The following is a 21,971-nucleotide window of genomic DNA, read 5'->3' on the forward strand; positions in this document are numbered from 1 at the left end:
TTTGTCAGGCCTGTTAAGAGTTGCTGACACAGTTTGCCGAACCCTTTGACAGCTGGCACCAATGGCTGTATCACAGAGCTCCACCAGGTTCTCTTTTGAGAAGGAGGAGGCGGGGAGGTCAAAGTAGAGGAGGACTCTAGCTCATTAGAAAGCCTGGTAGAGAGTTACACTTTTAAGGATATAGTCTCATCACAAGGTGCAGTGAATTAAGATTAGAAATCACTGTACAGCAGAACAAGAATATATCTCATGGTACTATGAGTCAGACTCTGGATGCAGTGATTAGAGCTGGTTTTGAAATTTTCAACATTTTTAGAGAAAAACGGAAGGTTTTTTTAGCCCATTTATGACCAGCCCTATCAGTAGTGACTGACCAAGAATCATTTGAATGCTGCTGCACAGAGTACAGAATGGGAGTTAGCCAATCTAAGTTTCTCATAGGCAGTCCAAATGCCTCTCCTTCTGACTATGGAATGTAGCTGTTAAAATGACTTACCATTTCATATCAAATGCAGAGTATGACTTACTCAGACTGCATTTCATAATTAGATCGTCCCATCCTGGGACATAACCTCAGGGTAATGAAAGGGTATTCTGGGTTCACGATGCATTCCCTTCTTTTTGGAGAAGACCAGAAGCAATTACTTGTATGCCAGGCCACCTGGTGCTCACTGTTGATTTTGAGTCATCTCTGGCAATGCAGTTGGGATTCCAAGGTTTCCAGTCTTAAAATGTTGCTATTTATTCATTTGCAGACTATATTAAATTGCAGTTTGCTCTGTATTTCCATACCTTGCTATAAAATGGCTCTTGTTTGGATTGTCACTATTAATAAAAATCCATTTTAAAAATATCCAAAAATATGTTACGAAAATTGGTCTGATGTACACCATATTCTAAAGAAAGATCTACCTCTGTTTAGAACCTTTCCTGACCTCTGGGCTGAAAAAAACCCAAACTAAAGTATTAACAAAAACACAGTTGACTGCCAAAGGAAATGAGTTCCTGTAAGGACTGAAACAATAAATCTCCTCTGTACTGAACTCTCAGAGGGAATATGCTGCATTTCCTCCTGTTCTTTATCAAAGTCCCCAAAATAAGCTGGAATGGGGAGTGACTTTACACAGTCTCTGCACACCTTTTCCACTTACCAATTAGGGCCTGCCTCACAGAGAGAGCACACACCCTGCCTGGCTCTGCAGGGGAATTCCAGTGCGACAGATTACAAGCATGAAGCTGCTTGAAGCTGCCCTTCTCTCTCTGGCTGTGTTCAGCATCTGCACCGCAAATGGTAAGAGTGCACTCTTCTCTCACTCCTTTGACTTTCTTGGTAAGCAGCTAAGTGCCCTTGGGCACAGTTATCTCTTTATGGGTTTCTGCTAGTGAAGGCTTCACCTCAGTGTACTATAGCAGCTCAGTGGTTCATTCCCACATGTATGGGCTGAGTAAACTGCATTTGGAGGAAGAGGCACTGCAAGGAGGGTAATGGATTTTAATTGAATTAAATGTCTATAGTGAAAATAGTGTAGTGACCAATCGGTTTCTATGGCATATCTCTGTCCAGCTGTCATGAGCCTCCCAAACCTGAGGGATTAAAAGCACCCAGCAAGTGGGAAAAGCCACTTACTCAAAAAATGTTTCCCCCCTTCTTCTTTGAAAAATATCTTTTGGGGGATTTTTAAAAGGATTTGAAATGTTTCTCAGATTTGAAAACACCATTTAACACATTGGGGGAACTTACAGTGGACTCAGCGTGTCCTAGTGTAACCCTGCTGACTTCATTGGAATTACACCAGCAATGAATTTGGGCAAGTCTGCTTATCAGAAGCCAGTGTATGTTGACCACAAATACATGTAGACTTGTAGCATTCCTCCAGTGTAATCCCACAATGCCCAGGGCAGTAATGTTGGAGTTCTGCAATGTGAAAAAGTGACTCCTGCCTCCAAATACTTGATGTTATTAGGTGACATAATGACCATTGACCTGCTTTTTCTAATGTTTTTCTGCGTAAAAGTTTGTGTACGTTCAAAGCAGAATAAATTACTTTTCATGACAGAGGAAGCAACTATAACTTAAACTATCATCTCATCTTTATCAAGGATTGAAAAAAAGCTGATTTTCCTCTCTCTCATTTTGTTGGCCCATTATGCAGAAGATCTGTAGTCATAGGTTTTACAGATGTCATTAGAGCAGACCGCTTTCAATGACTGGCTACTAACCAGTGAACAGAAATTCTGTTATTAAAGGGTTAAGTAATTGCAGGCACTGTGTCCTCAGACTTTTACTTGGGTTATGTGTTAGAAATTGATGCACAAATAAACAAGTGTGTCTTGTGTGGTGTAACTTGTGTTTTTATTCTGGCTCATTGTTGTTAAAAACGTGATTGACATTGACATGTAATGTTGTTGCTACAGGAAAATTGCTTTTCAAACCCTGCCAGGTCAGTGTGAACTCTGAAAGTACGTGTTCGGTCTGCTGTTTATGCTCTGTCTGCTGGGGTTAGAATGAGCAGTCTTCCTGCCATTGTTAAACCTTGAATTCATTGCAGGTCTTTTGAAAAGCAAGGTGGGATTAGTTCAGTAGGAGCAGGCTCAACAGTGCTGTTTGTAAAAGCCTATTAGAAAGCAACATGTACAGGTTAAAGGGGATGCATTTTCTGTAGAATGAATTTCCTAACACCTGTCCTGCAGCTGATTGGGAATGATTGGGTAGTACAGCAGCAGGGTAGAGCTCATCATGCTGAATTGGCAAATATCATCAAGTAATGGACATTTGCTTTTAACTATTGTATTCTGTTAAAAAAAAATCTTAAACTCAAGGCAGACGTGCTGAAACTCCATTGGTAAAGTAATAAGAAAAAATGAAGACCGTGGGTGGAAAAATACAAGTTATATGTCTCCATCTCTACCATACAAATGAAACATGAGAGGAGCTGCAAAACTTCATAAATTGATAATCTGTGGAGGACAGAAAGGAATCCACTCATGTCTGACACAATCTTATTTAAAGGGACACTGTCAACTTGAAATCTGATCAGTTTCAAAAAATGAGATGAGCAAATTCAGGTACTACACTTGCTACTGAATCCCCTTGTTAGTTTCTGTTATTTTATAATCCCACTTTCCTATTTTTAAAAATATTTTTCTCTCCTAGTGCCATGTGAAAGACTCACCCAGAGACTATATGGGGAAAGTGAAACTGTTATACACACAAAGTTCTGTCAAATGCTCAAAGTGTAAAAATTGAGAAAAATGAGGGTTATTTTTCTTTTAATTTCATTTGATTTCAATAATCCTAGGTGTTCCTTGCAACAACAGCAGGTAAAAAATGTCAGGCAGTAACTGTGATTTAAGTTGACAGTGTCCCTTTAAGTAAAATGCAGTTATGGCAACCTCACTTTATTTTAAGTCAGGTGACATATGTTCAGTACTTTCCCATCTTAGGGACCTAGTAAGTGGCCCTCTCAAAGCTGACTGGCTGCTCCTCTAGTCTCTGAGAGTATGCTTTCGTTGCAGCTAGCAGTGACCTGGGTAGAAAGACTCATGGTGGGGCTCGTGCTAGAGTGGGAAGTTGCAGCTGCGGCAGAAATTCTAGCTAGCCACTCAAGCTCAGATCCAGGACCCTGAGTTGCAACCCCCACACTGCTGTTTTTAGCAAGCTAGCTCCACCTCCACTATCTTGAGTGTCTGCCAGGGGTAGGAGTGTTGCATTCAGCTACACTTTAGACATACTCTGAAGACTTTCAGTGGTCTCCCCTTCTCAGATCTTCAGATGAAGTATGGCCTTTCACAATTGTCTGGGAGCATTATAGGGTGTGCGAGGAGGGCATACATCACCTTCTGAAGCATCAGGTATTGACTACCAATGAAGGCAGGAGATGACAGAGCCATTATTTTGCGTCTCCCTATCCTAATGTGTGTTGGGTGCCTTCAAATGCATCTCAAAACTGTACAGTCCTGTGTGCATCCCTTTTTGTGCAATGGAGTGTAAGTATCCCACATTCTGGCAAAAGACTTTGTGACAGTGCCTCCTACAAAGTGGGACAGTCTCTACGCAAAAAAATAAATGGACACAAATATGGCATCAGGAATCATAACATTCAAAAACCAGTAAGAGAACACTTCAATCTCTCTGGTCACTCAGTAACAGACTTAAAGGTGGCAATTTTGCAACAGAAAAGCTTCAAAAACAGACTCCAATGAGAAACTGCTGAACTTGAATTAATATGCAAATTAGATACCATCAATTTAGGCTTAAATAGAGACTGGGAATGGCTGAGCCATTACAGACGTTGAATCTATTTCCCCATGTTAAGTATCCTCACACCTCTTGTCAAACTATCTGATATGGGCCATCTTGATTATCACCACAAAAGTTTTTTTTTTCTCCTGCTGATAATATCTCATCTTCATGAATTAGCCTCTTAGAGTTGGTAGGGGAACTCCAACCTTTTCATGTTCTCTGTATGTATATATATCTCCTCACTATATGTTCCATTCTATGCATCTGATGAAGTGGGCTGTAGCCCACGAAAGCTTATGCTCAAATAAATTTGTTAGTTTCTAAGGTGCCACAAGTACTCCTGTTCTTTTTGTGGGTACAGACTAATACAGCTGCTACTCTGAAACTTGTCATATTTTAGAATTATATTTAGCTGAAATTATAGATTCAGCCAAACCATAGCCCAAGAGGTGAACACTCCCATCCCAACACTATGGAGAAGTTTGGAACTGCATCAGATTGTGCACCTTGGGCCTGATTCTCATTGTAATGTTTGCGATTTGTGAATTTGTCTGGAACCTCTCCACACACATAAAAATACATTATGATCTGCAGTGTTTTGGAATGTTCTCCCCAAAAGGACATGCAGTTGTCCTATTCCTTAGCCTTCAGGGGTTAACTGCAGCTTGATGGGTACCGAACTCAATCTCCTGCAAGAAACAAATACAAGGGGAGAGAGAGAGAAGTTGGCAGCCCCACAGAACTGGAGAATTTTAGGATCTAAATACAGTCTGTGAGCTAGCAATATTTTCCCAATTTTCCAATTGAGTTTGGATATGAAATTCTTTGGACTCTCATGCATTTTGACAGGTAGTCACCCTCTACAAGTGTATTATTGGAGGCTGGATGAATCTAGAGATGTTCAGGATCCACTGATAGCAAAATAATAGCCCCAGAACCTTCCTGACAACTCAACTCTAGTCTAAAGGCTTCTCTTCATCCTTCTGGATCCCAAACTTCACAGTAGACTTGGGAATTTCTTGACTCTAGAATTAAAGGGCTCTGGCCTAATCACATTTCCCACTATCCCAGTCTGCACCAAAATAAACATATACCTTGGCACAGAAATGCTTTCTGGGCTGGTGCATCATGCTTCTAACTATCTATTACCTGAGGAAAAGATCTGACAGGTAGGTGGGGCAGCTGGGAGAGAAATTGGGTCAAAGAGCTGTGAGCTATGGGATCACAGACTATCAGGGTTGGAAGGGAACTCAGGAGGTCATCTAATCCAATCCTCTGCTCAAAGCAGGACCAATTCCCAACTAAATCATCCCAGCCAGGGCTTTGTCAAGCCTGACCTTAAAAAAGTCTAAGGATGGAGATTCCACCACCTGCCTATGTAACCTATTCCAGTGCTTCACCGGCTTCCTAATGAAAACGTTTTTCCTAATATCCAACCTAGACTTCCCCCACTGCAACTTGAGACCATTGCTCCTTGTTCTATCATCTGCCATCCCTGAGAACAGCCTAGCTCCATCCTCTTTGGAACCCCCCCTTCACTCTTCTCTTCTTCAGACTAAATAACCCCAGTTCCCTCAGCGTCTCCTCATACATTATGTGCCCCCCTAATCATTTTCATTGCCCTCTGCTCGACTCTTTCTAATTTGTCTACATCCTTTCTGTAGTGGGGGCCCAAAACTGGATGCAATACTCAGAATGTGGCCTCACCAGTGCTGAATAGAGAGGAATAATCACTTTCCTCGATCTGCTGGCAATGCTCCTACTAATGCAGCCCAATATACCATTAGCCTTCTTGGCAACAAGGGCACACTGTTGATTCATATCCAGCTTCTTGCGCACTGTAATCCCCAGGTCCTTTTCTGGAGAACTGCCACTTAACCAGTTGGTCCCCAGCCTGTAGCAATACATGGGATTCTTCCATCCTAAGTGCAGGACCCTGCACTTGTCCTTGTTGATCCTCATCTAATTTCTTTTAGCCCAATCCTCCAATTTGTCTTGGTCACTCTAGACCCTATCCCTACCCTCCAGCATATCTACCTCTCTCCCCAGCTTAGCATCATCTGCAAACTTACTTAGGAGAAATTCATCCCATCATCCAGATCATTCATGAAGATGTTGAACAAAATCAACCCCAGGACTGACCCGTGGGGCACTCTGTTTGATACTGGCTGCCAGCTAGACATCGAGCTGTTGATCACTCCTGTTGAGCCTGATGATCTAGCCAGCTTTTTATCTACTTTATAGTCCATTCATCCAATCCATACTTTAATTTGCTGGCAAGAATACTGTGGAAGACCATATCAAAAGCTTTGCTAAAGTCAAGATATATCACATCCACTGCTAAAGTCAAGATATATCACATCCACTGCTTTCCCCATATTCACAGAGCCAGTTATCTCATCACAGAAGGCAATCAGGTTGGTCAGACATGACTTGCCCTTGGTGAATCTATGATGACTGTTCCTGATCACCTTCCTTTCCTCCAGTTGTTGCTTCACAATGAATTCCTTGAGGACCTGTTCCATGATTTTTCCAGAGACTGAGGTGAGGCTGACTGGTCTGTAGTTCCCTGGATGATTCTTCTTCCCTTTTTTCAAGATGGGCGCTATATTTGCCTTTTTCCAATCATCCAGGACCTCCTCTGATTGCCACAAGTTTTCAAAAACAATGGCCAGTGGCTCTGCAATCATATCAGCCAACTCCCTCAGCACCCTCGGCTGTATTAGGTCCGGCCCCATGGACTTGTACATGTCCAGCTTTTCTAAATAGTCCTTAACCTGTTCTTTCACCACTGACGGTTGCTCACCTCCTCTCCATACTGTGCTGCCCAGTGCAAGTCTGGGAGCTGACCTTGTCAGTGAAGATCAAAGCAAAATAAGCATCGAATACTTCAGATTTTTCCACATCACTATGTTGCCTCCGCCATTCAGTAAGGGTCCCACACCTTTCCAGATCACCTTCTTGTTGCTAACATACCTGTAGAAACCCTTCTTGTTACCCTTCATATCCCTTGCTAGGAGAAACTCCAATTGTGCTTTGGCCTTCCTGATTACACTCCTGCATGCTCTAGCAAAATTTTATGGTCTTCTTGATCATCTGTCCAAATTTCCACTTCTTGTAAGCTTCATTTTTGGGTTTAAGCTCACCGAAGATTTCTCTGTTAAGCCAAGCAGGTCACCTGCCATATTTGCTTTCTTTCTGCATATCGGCATGGTTTATTCCTGTGCCCTCAAGAAGCCTTCTTTAAAATATAGCCAGCTTTCCTGGACTCCTTTCCGCCTCATATTAGCATCCAGGGGATCTTGCCCATCAGTTCCCTAAGAGAGTCTAAGTCTGCTTTTCTGAAGTCCAGGATCCATATTCTGCTGCTCTCCTTTCTGCCTTTTGTCAGGATCCTGAACTCGCCATCTCATGGTCACTGCTGCCCAGGTTGCCACCCACTTCTACTTCCTCTACCAATTCTTCCCTGTTTGTGAGCAGCAGGTCAAGAAGCGCACCACCCCTAGTTGGTTTCTTCAACATTTGCACCAGGAATTTGTCCCCAACACTCTCCAAAAAGTTCCTGGATTGTCTGTGAACTTCTGTATTGCTCTCCCAGCAGATGTCAGGGTGATTGAAGTCCCTCATGAGAACCAGGGCTTGTGATCTGGAAACTTCTGTTAGTTGTCCGAAGAAAGCCTCGTCTATCTCATCCTCCTGGTCTGGTGGTCTGTAGCAGATGCCCACCACCACGTCACCCTTGTTGCTCTGACTTCTAAACTTAACCCAAAGATTCTTTTCTCCAGTTTCATACCGGAGCTCTGAGCAATCATACTGCTCTCTTACATGCAGTGCAACTCCTCCACCTTTTCTCCTCTGCCTGTCCTTCCTGAACAGTTTATACCCATCCATGACAGTGCTCCAGTCATGTGAGTTACCCCAACAAGTTTCTGTTATTTCAATCACATCATAGTTCCTTGGCTGTGCCAGGACTTCCAATTCGTCCTGCTTGTTTCCCAGGCTTCTTGTGTTCGTGTACATGCACCTAAGATAACTAGTCAATTGCCCTACTTTCTCAATATGAATCAGGAGGCCTCCCTTGTTTGCACCCTCCTCCTTGTGTTTCCCTCTGGTATCCCACTTACCTCGGGGCCTATGTCACCATCCTGCAGTGAACCTAGTTGAAAGCCCTCCTCACAAGGTTAGCAAGCCTGCCTGCGAAGATGTTCTTCCCTCTCTTCGTTAGGTGGATTCCATCTCTTCCTAGCCATCCTTCTTCCTGGAACAACATTCCATGGTCGATGAATCCAAAGCCCTCTCTCTGACACCACCTGTGTAACCACGCATTTACCTCCACGATTCGATGGTCCCTCCCTTTGATGATCAAATACAGACACTCCTGAGTCAGCACCAAGGTTTATTTTCCTGAGGAAATAAACCATGACTAAAGTGAAGTTGTTCTCTAATTTTTTTCAGTGTAGGCATTAGCATGTGCTTATAGAATAATACCTAGCACTTCTAGAATGCATCTCTTCTTAAAAGCACAGTACATATATTCACTAAGCACCTGATTCTGTGACTCTTCCTGACAGCAGGTAGCACTTTGCCCTCCAAGCACTCCTGTCAAAATCAGGCATTTGAAACAAACAGGAGTACTTGAAGAGAAAGGTACTATTAAATTAGTGTGGGTGGGCAGGTGTGTGGGATGGAAGTGGGGCAGAATTTGGCACTACAGGCCTGATCCAAAGGGCACTGAAGTCATTTGAAGTCTTTCCATTGATTTCATTAGCCTTTGTGTCAAACCCTAAATGAGATGGACCTCAACCAAATCTTGCAGATCTGAACACTACTGAGCTTTGTGGGTCACCCCATCTCTATAACCAGACAAACCAAACTGACAGATTCCAGCTTTGCAGCTTGAGACAAATTATACTAATTAACAGGAGCACTTTCAAGTGATGGTTGTTTGCATTTCTATTAGATGTGCTTTAAGTTTGTAAGTATCGTTAATTGTACCCAGAAAAGATGGACAAACTGTTCTCCTCTCCTTCCCTCACCCATGTCCCCAAATATACAAACCTTCATTTGTTTTAGGAACTAGATGAAAAGGGAACCATTTTTTTGAGCTATTGCAACATTTGAATGTGTTTTCTTCCTATTCTGTGTTCCTTCCCCGCCTTCCCTCCGTTTTGGTTGAGACGTCAAATGCTGAAATAGCTCATCAGCTCAGTTGTGCAAACTCAAGAAATTAAATAGGCTTTGGGTAATTGACTGACTGAGTTTTGAATGCTTATCTGAACTGAACTGAACTTGAACTTGCACTCTAAACGTTTTGGGGTTTGTCAGTTGTTAGTAGGTGGGGACATCTGAAATCAATTTTGCAAGATGGACATTTTCAAACATCAAATTACAGTAAATGGAATTTATTCCAGCCTTTAATTGAGCTTTAGTTCCTGGGCAGGTGGTTTTCTCCCTCCTGACACATTCCTTTGACTCATTACTGCTGTCTCATGTTGGGTCAATAATGGCTTGTGGATTTCAAAGGTAAACTTACGATTTTTGTTCTGTTCCGTAGTATGTTTTACTCCCAAACACAAAGTCAGGTTCAACACAAGTGGATAAGATAAGGGAACACAAGCTGAGAGCAGGAGCGGCGCCAGAGTTTTTGGTGCCCTAGGCGGGGGTCCTTCCACGCTTTTGGTCGTTGGCAGCAATTCTGCGGCGGGGGGGGTCCTTCTGCACTCCTGGTCTTCGGGGCACTTTGGCGGTGGGTCCCAGAGCAAGTGAAGGACCCGCCGCAGAATTGCCACCAAAAACCTGGAGTGCAGAAGGACCCCCTGCCGCCGAATTGCTGCCGAGGGTGCCAAAATGCCGCCCCCCCCCCAATCCTAGTGCCCTAGGCGACCGCCTAGGTCGCCTAAATGGAAGCGCCGGCCCTGGCTGAGAGTAGAAATAGCTCACTTGACTGGTCAGCAGGGCATGATGTGCAGCCAGAACAAATGGAAGCTGGATCCTTAAGGCATATTAAATTCAGCCACCTCTGGCTGCAAACATGATACTATATAATATTAAAAATACCAGACTAGAGGCTGTCTTGCTTTCATACATTTTCTCACTTGAAATAATTTTGGTGTATTTTTTTTTCTGTCTCCTATATCTGGTCCAAATCCAGAGGACTTTATCCAGGCAAAATATCCACTGAAGTCAATGAGCTTTTCCTAATTACAGAATGAGTTAGAAGCTCAGTGTATGACCTTCTGTCTACCTACATGCTTATCTCCAACCTCTGCAAAAATCTGTAGATACATAAATGACAAAACTCTTTTGAGACATACTCTCTCCTACTAGACTAATGAAGGTTCTAACTGGTGACATTCTGCCGGGAAACTATCATTATAGCTTAAAGAATGTTCAGACCACATAGCATGAAACCACAGAGAGATGTTACTGATTTTGTACTGCAGTGAACTTCTGATTTTCTGCTGAAGCAAATTTAAGACTGATCATTTACTTTTTATAAATACCATTTTAAAAATTTGTGTTGTAATTGGTTAGTAAAAAGGTCTGTCGGGGTTAGGATCCTGTAAAACTATGGCCACTGCTGGAGAAATTCTGCCCTGACTAAAACTCTCGGCAAAACTGTCAAAATTCAATAGGATTACAAGGGGCATCATTTAACGCAGAATTTTGCCCAGTGGATGTGCAGGAGCTGTTGCGTCCATACAGCAAGTCAGGAATCTAGGCCAGGCTCTAATAAAATCCCATAATCTGCTCTTGGCAAGCCCAGGACCAGGCCAGCATGCAAAGAAACAGGTATCTCTTTCTTAAACTGGGGTATTAGAATCCCTGGGCCAGATCCTGGCCTGTGCTATAAGCCATTTGAATTGCTCCAGTAGTGCATAAGGCCCCTTAAAGAGGAAAAAGGTCCAGTTCTCCTGTGATTGGTTAGTTCCTTCCCAGCTAGGCCTGATAGAGAGCACCTGGCCTCTATGAAGACTCAGGCAGCAGTTGTGAAAAGGGGATAGGGAAGGAGCAGTAAGGAGCTGGTGACAGTTGCCTGTCAAGAACTCTGTGAGACTCGAGAGCAGTAGTTAAGAGCTGCTGGTGAAGAGACCTAGGCCTTGGTTACACTGGCGCTTTACAGCGCTGCAACTTTCTCACTCAGGGGTGTGAAAAAAACACTCCCCTGAGCGCTGCAAGATACAGCGCTGTAAAGCACCAGTGTAAACAGTGCCACAGCGCTGGGAGCGCGGCTCCCAGTGCTGCAAGCTAAACCCCATGAGGATGTGGAGTACATGCAGGGCTGGGAGAGCTCTCTCCCAGCGATGGCGCTGCGACCACACTCACACTTCAAAGCGCTGCCGTGGCAGCACTTTGAAGTTTCAAGTGTAGCCATACCCCTAGTGCAGAGAGAGAACTGTTGGGAGAGTGCTATGGATAGGAGTTGCTGGACAAAAATGGCCAGAGTGAGGGAACCCTGCTGAGTAGGAGACTTGTGCAGATAGTCCTCGATAAAGGGGAAGAACCAGCTCAGTCAGTGCAGGCTGAACCCAGGAACCAGAGAGTTGATTCTGGAGGGAGGTTCCCATGAGCAGGGGTGGGGCTCCAAGCAAAGAGGGCCGAGGAGTTGAATGCTGCAGGGACGCCCACTTGCAGAACAGCTGAGTTGAGGGCTGTGAGAGAAGAGATGCAAGAAGCATGGAGAATTGCTGGAGATGTGGAGGCCCTGGAATAGGGGCATAGTAATTGGAGGAATTGTTGACTCATGGATGTGTGGCTTGAAGATGGGCCCTGGAGTGCAGGGCTGGAGGACCGCTGCATTTTAAACTGCCTTACTTTGGGATTGGAGAGCGGAATTCTGACTTGGAGGAGCTTGCTGAAGGTTGAATTGTAGTAATTATTCCTGAGTTCAGGTCTAGAATTGGACTCTGAGAGGGACAATGTTCCTTTTCCAGGAGGGGGACATGACCACTAGTCTAACCTGTGGTGAAGACGATGGACAACTTGGTCGGCTTCAGGGACTGTAGGAGAAAACAGACAGGACTCTCCTGTGTCTCCACAGCCATGCAGGATGGCAGCCTGGTGGTGGTGGCAGCCCTTTTATACAATATCTTCTTAAACAGTCAACTGGCAATTCGCTTTGTCTCAGAGGACTCCTCAGTGGTGTAGAGCTAGAGTCATAGCAAAGAGTGGACATGCCCAGTAGCAAAAAGGAAACACGTGGGGCTGGGCATGTTTAAATATGACACCATCTCTATATCATCTGTTGCTGATCCCTTTTCCACTGTGTGTGGGAAAGGAGAGGGCGTGGCCAGAGAACACTATGATTCCTGGTTGGTATAATGGCCCTTACAGGGCTTACACTGCTTCAGCTTATTGGGCTCGAGCCGAGAGTGCTCTAAATAGTGCCAGGCATGAACCAGCCATTCGCCAGCCATAGGTTTGAGGGGAGAGCAAAAAAAAAAAAAAAAGGCAAAAGCCATCACTTCCACTCCCAAATGCTGATCTCATGCACCTGAGGATTCAAGCACCTAACTATATGTACTCTTCAGCTGCCATGCTAGAATATACTAGTGTACTAAGCATTACATATTGAACTAATAAATGTGGGTGGGATTTTCAACGAAGTGCCTCAGGGAGTAAGGCACCTAATTCACATTGACTGTTGAGCCCCCCTCCCATCCCTCCCATGTGTTGATAAAGTATTTTCAAAACAACATTTAATCTCATTTTCACTTGCACTAGGATGTTCTGAGGTGTTTGTTGTAGGTTGTAGATAGCAGCACACTGCAGGTGGCGGAGAGCAAGAAGCAAATACCAGAGTGGTATTTTCTCGTCACATACGTGGACTGTAGTCTTTCTGCCTTGCCTTATCATTCTAATGAAATTGTGCATCTTGCCAGCATGGGAGATATACTCCAGCATTGCTATCCTACAAGATATGTAATCCTTTTCAAGAGCACATTCAGTTTGTATTAACATCTCAATGCACAGAGTTGAAGCTTTTCTGAAGAACACTGGTGCAATTCAAGCATTAGGGTTAAGTTAATTGAATCGTTGGTCGTCTTAATGAGTTGTTAATTCTTTCTTCTTATCATTTTTAGCAGAATATTCATATATCAAAGGGATCCGTATCTGGGCTTGACATGTATGGCTAGTGAGGCAACACTAACTAACATGCCCAAATCCTTGACTTTTAGCTAGTCCAGGGAAAACAGTGGCAGTAAATTTAGCATCTGCTGCCTTCCTGGCCAGATAATCTAGCTCTTTTCTATATAATAATTATATACAATTTTATAATGTAATTACCCTCCTGGTCTGAGATGTGAATTTTTTGCTTCATAGTGACTAGAAATAATCAATTTGGCATATCCCAGGACTTTGTGGATGCAGAATTTGCCACGGGTTCCATCACCCAACACAGAATGTAGACTTTTATTTAAAAAATAAATAAATCTTAGCCTTTAAGGCTGCGACGATATCCTTTGCAGTGTAAACAAATACAGTGATTATATATCAAGGGCTGTAGATATTTCAGAGAGATGATTTCAGGCTACGGGCATTACCCATATTCTCAGCATGATTGAACTTGGACATCAAATAATGTAAACTTGCTAATTGTTTTGCAGCTGGCCATTTAAGTGAAAAGTTGTTGTCAGAAGCAGTGGGAAAGCTAGTTGCTAACAAGGAACTAGAAAGTCAACAACCCTAATCCCCACAATGATCACATGAAACACTTCAAGAGAAGAAGGGAAAGAGTAGTTTATCCCTTCAGCTGTGCCTATAGCTTCAACTGTCCTCTGGCCCAATTACTTCCCCAGATGCCAAAAAGCTCCACATATCTCTCTCAGAGCTGACAAAACTTTCAGCTTCCCCCTGACAGCTTCTCTAATACGGATGTATTGCTAATACAAAATGCTGCAGCACACTGAAAATTGAACGTTCGCGCAATTGAACTGAATATCGAAGTAAATGACACTGGTGATACTTTAATGACGGTAGTTATTCAATTTCATAGGGAGTTCATTAAAAGTTTCAATTTTAAAATTTGCTTGAGGGCTGCCATGGAAATACGAATCCTACAGAATCCAAGGCTCCCTGCTGCAGAATTTAGCACCAGCTTGTAGCACAGCATGTGAGCTTTGGAAATATATCGCTTTAGTGTTGAAAGGATGGCTGCCCAAACACCCTATTATATTAATGCAACATCAGAGTGTCTTTTTGTGAATGGTGTTCTTTTAACAGCAGGGTGCTATAGTATATTACTGTATTTGCGGTAGATGGTATCGAGGGCAAAAAGTATATTTGCTGAATTACTGGATTCTGTTTGAAGCTGTTGGTTGATGGGAGTTCCAGTGAATATCAAGAGGAAGATAGTTATTAAAATACTTGCAGAATAATACAGTACTAGAGGTATGCTGCCAATAATCGAAACTCTACATACAAGTACCTTGATACACCCCTTTTCATAAGCACGCTAATTTAGTGATGTGGTTGCACCTACTTTGTAATGTGATTGAAATGTAGAGATAAGCGTAACTTAATCTGCTAGTATAATGCTGACAGACCCCAGTTGTAGGTGGGCAGGATTGAACCTGAGACCTCTGAAGCTAAATGCATGAGCCTCTACTGCATGAGCTAAAAGCCACATGGCTCTTAGCTAAGGCTATAGCAGATTTATTAATTTCTAGTGGTCTCAGTGCCACTACATGGGACAGCACCACACCCAAGAGGTGTGTGGGTTACACTAGGACACCTTATCTAACTGTATCTCTTTCAGCAGACAGTGGCAGTAGTGCCATGCTCTCTACCTCCTGCTTCTTCATTGCCTCTTAACAGCACCCTGTTCTGGATGCTGTGTTGACCTACTGCCTCAACTGTTAGTGACACCCACCTCTCCCCTGCAACATCAAAGCATACGAGAAAGATATTCATTTAGAATCTGAACCCAACTGTACCCTCTGGCTGGTGCAGATTGAAAATAACAGTGACTACTTAGTGGACCCATTTAGTCAATATCCATGGTCAATTAATTCCCCCAGACATTTGTCTGCCCCCAGTTACAGATATGAGATATTTTATCCTCTGCATGCACCAATGGCTAAAGTGATAACAAATACCTCATTTTTGCTTTCTTTAATATTGGGATGTTCTGTACCTTCTAGTTCTTGTGGCTTTATTCTAAGCATTGTGGAAAAAGATGAACAGGGACTTAATTCAGTATGGAATTAAAGTAATTATGAAAGCAATTTCTAACATTCCCACAGAAGTTCATGTGGGAGTCAGGCTGTATCTGAAGCTCCAAACACACATGCTTCTGGAGAAATGTCAGCAGCAGAATGGCAAGTGTGGGTGTGGCTGGAGTGAGCAGATACAGGATATGCTAAAAATACACACATACTAGGAGCAGCTGCAATGACCCCTTCCTGCATTATACAGTTAGGCCAAGTTGAATCTTACTCTGTTAGGGTATGTCTACACTAGAAAATTAAGTCAATTTTATAGAAGAAGATTTTTAAAAATCGATTTTATACCCTTGATTGCGTATGTCCACACTAAGCGTATTAAGTCGGTGAAGTGTTTCCTCACTACCATGGCTAGCATCGACTTACGGAGCGGTGCACTGTGGAAAGCTATCCTACAGTTCCCGCAGTCTCCTCTGCCCATTGGAATTCTGGGTTAAACTCCCAGTGCCTGATGGGGCAAAAATATTGTTGCGGGTGGTTTTGGGTACATGTCGTCAGTCGCCCCTCCCTCCATGAAAGCAATGGCAGACAATCATTTCATGCCTTTTCTCCTGGATTACCCGTGCAGACGCTAGACCACAGCAAGCATGAGCAAGTGCAGAATGGTGGTAGAATGTGCCTTTATGTTTAAAAGCTCACTGCCACTGTTGGTCAGACCTCAGCACAACCAACATTCCCAGTGTTATTGCTGTGTGCTCCATAGTATTTGTGAGAGTAAGCAGGAGACATTTATGGCGGGGTAGGAGGTTGTGGCAAATCGCCTGGCATCTGATCTTGAGCAGCCACACAGCAAGGTGATTAGAAGAGCACAGCAATATGCGCTGCGTATCAGAGAGGCTTTGAAAACCAGTTTCATGCCTGACCAGGCTTCGATGTGACAGTTGTGTGTGTTTCTCCTTCATGCAAACCCACCCCCTTTGTTGATTTGAATTCCCTGTAAGCCAACCACCCTTCCATCTTCGAAATAAAGTAACTATTGTTTTGAAACCATGCATTCTTTCTTTATTAATTAAAAAAAAATGAGATAACGGACAAGGTAGCCCAGGTGGGGTGGGGAGGAAGGAAGGACAAGGCCACATTGCTTATTGTAGCCACACTAAAAATCAAACTGTTTGAATGACAGTCTTCTGTTGCTTGGGACAACCTCTGGAGTGGAGCAGCTGGGTGCCCAGAGCCTCTCCCTACCTCCTCTCCCCTGCCTCATTCTTGGGCATCCGGGTGAGGCGGCTATGGAACATGGGGAGGAGAGTAGGCAGTTATACATGGATGCAGAGGGTGTCTGTGTTCTTGTTGGCTTTTCTGCAGCTCCAACAGATGCTTCATCATGTCTGTTTGCTTTCCTATTAGCCTCAGCATCGCATCCTTCCTCTGCTCTTCGCACTCACTTAATTCTTTCCTGGCCTTTGCCACTGAATGCCTCTATGCATTAAGCTGTGCCTATCACTGCGGGAGGACTGCATGAGCTCAGAAAACATGTCATTGTGAGTGCGTTTTTTTTTTTGCCTTCTAATCTGCAATAACCTCAGGGATGGAGATGATAGGGGGAGCACAGAAACATTCTACACTGTACGATTCTGGGGGTACTGCATGGTCACCTGTGCTGCTGAGTGCTGCTGAGTTCACCATGCTGACCAAACAGGAAATGAAATTCAGAAGTTCCCGGGGCTTTTCCTGTCTACCTGGCTAGTGCATTGGAGTTCAAAGCGCTGTCCAGAGCAGTCACAATGAGCACTCTGGGATAGCTCCCGGAGGGCAATACCATCGATTTGCGTCCGCACTACCGCAAATTCAGCCCAGCAAGGTCAATTTTAGCGCTATTCCCCTCGCCGGCGAGGAGTACAGAAGTCGATTTTAGGAGCCCTTTAGGTTGATGGAATGGGGTTGCTTGTGTAGACGCAGTCATTATAAAATCATCCTAACGCGGCTAAATTTGACCTAACTCTGTAGTGTAGACCAGGGGTTAGAGCTAGGCACAAACCCATGATTTTACTGCATGCTACAGTGACAGTGCATGACAGAAGATAAGTACCCATTGACTCATACTCAGGTTCTACTTTGTCCACTTATTTTCATACACAAAATTTACTGATTTGAAGGAAGCAAAAAAAGTACTATAATCAATCTATGAATATCATAGTATTCCTTCCCAGATCTGAACCTTAGAGTTCAGAAAATGAGATACTAGCATGAATCCTCTAAACTTAATTACCAGCTTAGATCTGATAGCACTGCCACCACCCAAAAATATAGTGTTTTGGGACACTCTGATCTCCCCAACCTTCCCTGGGGACCCCAAGAACCCAAATCCCTTGGGTTCTTAAAACAAGGAGAAATAAACCATTCCCCCCTCTTCCCCCCCCAAGACTTTCCCTCCTGGGCTACCCTGAGAGACTACTGATCCAATCTCTTTAAATCACAATACAGAGAAGCATGTCTCTTCCTTTCACAAAGAGGCAAACAGATTCAAGGAAACAGAGAGAGATTCACCTCTCCCCCTCCCATCTGCTCCACCAGTCCTGGTGAGTTTAAACCCAGTCCCCTGGGATTAAACAAGGAAACACAGGGAAAAAATCAATCGAGTTCTCTTAAAAAGAAATCTTTAATAAAAGAAAGGAAAAAGTAAAGAATTATCTCTGTAACTTCAAGATATAAATATTACAGGGTCTAAAGCTTACAGACACTAAGAGAGAATTTCCCCCCCAGTACCAATACAAATCAAAATATTCCCAGCAACTACACATATAAAAGTTAACCAGCCAAATCCACATTTGCAAATAGAGAAAACCAATTAAAAAGACTAAAACCGCCTGTTCTTACTTACTATTTGAACAGAAACTTAGAGAGCCTGTAGTAATGTCTGGTCTCTCTCAGACCCCCCAAGAGAAGAACACACAACGGACAAAGAACACACACAAAAGCTTCCCTCCACCCAGATTTAAAAGTATCTTGTCTCCTGATTGGTCCTCTGATCAGGTGTTCCAGTTCCCTGCTTGTAACCCTTTACAGGTAAAAGAGACATTAACCCTTTAACAATCTGTTTATGACAATGTAGGACTTCATAGTTGTCACACCATTGTGCATCTTGACCACCTGGTATTTCCGGGCAATAGAAAGAACAGAATTAAGATCTTTGTGCTCTAAAAGAAAAGGCCCTCCCCTCTAATGGAGAATCTCAATAAGCTGTTAGCAGTATAGAGCCCGTGGCAAACAGCTAAGTGGTTCTGATTCCATCCGATGCAGGGCAGTGGTATTAGCCAGTTCTCAGTAATTATTGAGTCCTTTCCCTTCACATTCTTAAAATGTTTTAGGGTAAAAACTCTGAAAAGCACCTAAATAATTCAGAGGCCCAAGTCACATTGACTTTCACTAAGTCACTTAGGTACTTTTGAAAAATCTTACCCTAACTATCAAAAGTTGAGCAAGAGATCCCGTTTAGTGACTGTATGACAACTGCCTGTAAAGCAACGAAGACAGCTTTATACTTGTCTGTACGTTTGGCAAACTTTTTAACTGAATATGATAAGTGCATCAGTATACGAGTCCTATACCCTGTCGTCAATCTTTCACACTAGGCCAAAAAAGCAGACTCTGTTAAGACTAAGTATATTCTGCTTTTTTGGGAAATGTATATTGTGCTAAACATACTAACTATAATAAAATACCTTGTTTGTTTTAAAATGGTTGTTTCTTTTTATAGTTTAAGATCTTCTAGGACTTCCATTTTATCTCTTTAAAAGTATGGTCCAGGATTAAGCTTGGCAATTAAGGTCTCAACATAATAGCAATTAAGCATGCTTCAGCGTGCTATAGCCTTCTCTCAGTTATTGGGTGGGGTGAGTTGGAAGGGGATCAATATTCCCACGCTTGATTGTTGTGAGGGGAAAAGGGTTTTCACTTTGTTCTCCCTTACTCCTCCATATGGTGCACAGGAGGAGCCTGAGGCCTTGTCTACACACAAACTTGCACCGGTTTAATCAAAACTGTATTTTATAATTGATTTAGTTAAACCAGTCCAAGTTTGTGGGTAAATCATCCCTTAGTGACTCCTACAATTCCTCCTCCCCCCCCCCCGCCAAAAAAAAAGGAGAAGGGAGGGAGATCGTCTGGAGCAGTGGCTCTCATCCTTTGCAGACTACCCCTGTCAGGAGTCTGATGTATCTTGTATTCCCCCAAGTTTCATCTCATTTAAAAACTACTTGCTCACAAAATCAGACATAAAAATACAAAAGTGTCACAGCACAACCCTATTATTGAAAAATTGCTTTCTCATTTTTACCATATAATTATAAAATAAATCAACTGGAATATAAATACTGTACTTTTTAGTGTATAGTACATACAGCAATATAAACAAGTCATTGTATGAATCTGTAGTTTGTACTGACTTTGCTAGTGCTTTCTATGTAGCCTGTCGTAAAACTAGGTAAATATCTAGATGAGTTGATGTACTCCCTGGAAGACCTCTGTGTACTCCCAACACATATCCTGGTTGAGAACCACTGTTTTGGATGTGTAAATACCTCCAGATCTTTCTAGAACTGAGAGCCCAGCTTCCCAGATGATTGTGAAGTGCTGAGTACAGCATTTCATTGCTAGTGTATAGCACAGGTAAGGCATATGGCACTCTGTAATACACAAAAATAGAGAATGACCCTGCACTACTCAGCATAGTACGAGGTGCCAGGTCTATGCAGGAAACACTTTGAGCATACAGGGTATACTATACCAACAAGTGTTTGTAATGTAGATGCAGTTTGTACGGGTAAAACTCATGCTTTTGCCAGTATAGCTTATCTCAGCTCCAGCCCCTGAGTGAAAAAAGCTATACCAGCAAAAGCTCATCTACATTAGGGGCTTTTGCTAACATGGCTATGCTGGCTAGGAACTGCATCTCATCACACCCCTGAGAGCTATGCTGGCTGAAGTTTGTAGTGTAGAGCTTCCCATGGGCACACACAGTTCATTGGAAATGCAGAGGTGGAGATACTGTAGTAGGTATTTTTGATTGGTTTTTGCCTGATTATACAGGGGGGTATCTGTGAAACTGACTAGACTTTGTCAGAGCACAAAGTTTGCAAACTGTACAGCAAGTGACGGAAATGCTTTTTCCTTAGTCCATTAGTTATTTTAAGTGCTATTTATGACAATGGGTAAAAATAGTTAGGCAAAAGTTTGATTTGTAAGCTGACAATATGCCATTAATTATCTTAAGCCACTGTGCCAGTAGTGAATCACTATTATTCTGTTCATTCCGCTCTATAGTATTTTGTGTAGGAACAGTTTTCTGTGCACTTTGGATATAAATAGCTTTTATGGACTGTTTGTCTGGCGCACAAGGAGTGGTACTCATGTGTTCTGGGAAGGAGGAGGAGAAGTATCAACACCAATGTTTCACTTCCTGCTACTCTTTGTTCTCTTTTAGAGAAATTACATCAGGTTCCACTGCTTCCACCCCTTCCTTTCTTTGATCACTCCCAGCTGTCATGGTAAGAGGCCTCGTGTTCTATGTGGCTTAGATTCCCTCTCAGCAGCATCATTACCCCCCTTTCCCATTGCAGTAGCTTGGGTTCTGGTTCCTATCTACTCATTGCCCTTCCCTCCTCTTATTCCCAGCTGCTTCTACTCCCTGCGCTTCCCACATCAAAGCAGAGAGCTGCTCTACCCTCAACAGGTCATAGTAGGACTACTGTCCCGAGATGCTCTGGCCTTTCTAGCTTCCCATAAGGCCTGAATGTCCCCCTTCTGTGGGAGTGGATGTCTCCCTTCTTCATTGCTTCTGGAAGAGGGGTCTGCAACTGTGTGTGTGTTTAAAAACTGAGGTTTAATTTGCCCTTTGTGGGGGATGGTATTTGAAGGGCAGGGTGTCTGTTTGGCAAACTGAAATGAGGGTGGGCCATTGCTTTATGCTGCTCTGCACCTAAACCTAAAGAAATTGGCACGTCTCCTTGGCTTACACTTTTTTGTCTAGTCTGTACTAGAAAAATGCCCCTTTACAACTTGCAATGGGGCAATTAAACCTGGCCGTTGTGAATCTGTTCAGCCTGTCCATATAACCACGGGTTCTCAGCTTTTTTCTTGCTGAGGCCTATCCCAATATGCTATAAAAACTCCACGGCCCACCTGTGCCACAACAACTTGTTTTCTGCATATAAAAGCCAGGGCCCATGTGAGGGGGTAACAAGCAAACCAGTTGCCTGAGGCCCCCATGAAGCTACATTGCTCAGGCTTTGGCTTCAGTCCTGCGTGACAGGGCTCAGGGCCCCAGGCTTCAGCCCCATGTGATGGGGTTTTGGCTTTCTGCCCTGGGCCCCAGCGAATCTAATGCTGGCCCTGCTTGGTGGACTCCCTGAAACCTGCTTGCGGTCCCCCAAGGAGCCCCAGACCCCAGATTGAGAACCACTACATATAACCACTTCCTTCAATCATTGCACTGCAGCTTCTAAAACAGAAAACTTGTATGAATAAAATCACTGAAATTGCAGTACCTCAGAGCTAGAAAAAAA

General features: G+C 43.3%; 1 protein-coding gene across 1 annotated transcript in view; it reads left to right on the top strand.

Annotated features, from left to right (window-relative positions):
* The first annotated feature begins 1,077 nt into the window (after window positions 1-1,077).
* EMCN (endomucin) overlaps window positions 1,078-21,971 on the top strand; it is a 108,096-nt gene continuing 87,202 nt past the window's right edge. Inside the window, exon 1 of the mRNA XM_032763041.2 lies at window positions 1,078-1,291. Coding sequence (XP_032618932.2) covers window positions 1,231-1,291 — 61 coding nt within the window. The 5' untranslated portion in view covers window positions 1,078-1,230. The remainder of the gene's footprint in view (window positions 1,292-21,971) is intronic.

This window comes from Chelonoidis abingdonii, chromosome 5 (assembly GCF_003597395.2).
Source record: "Chelonoidis abingdonii isolate Lonesome George chromosome 5, CheloAbing_2.0, whole genome shotgun sequence".
In the NCBI taxonomy this organism is placed as follows: domain Eukaryota; kingdom Metazoa; phylum Chordata; order Testudines; family Testudinidae; genus Chelonoidis; species Chelonoidis abingdonii.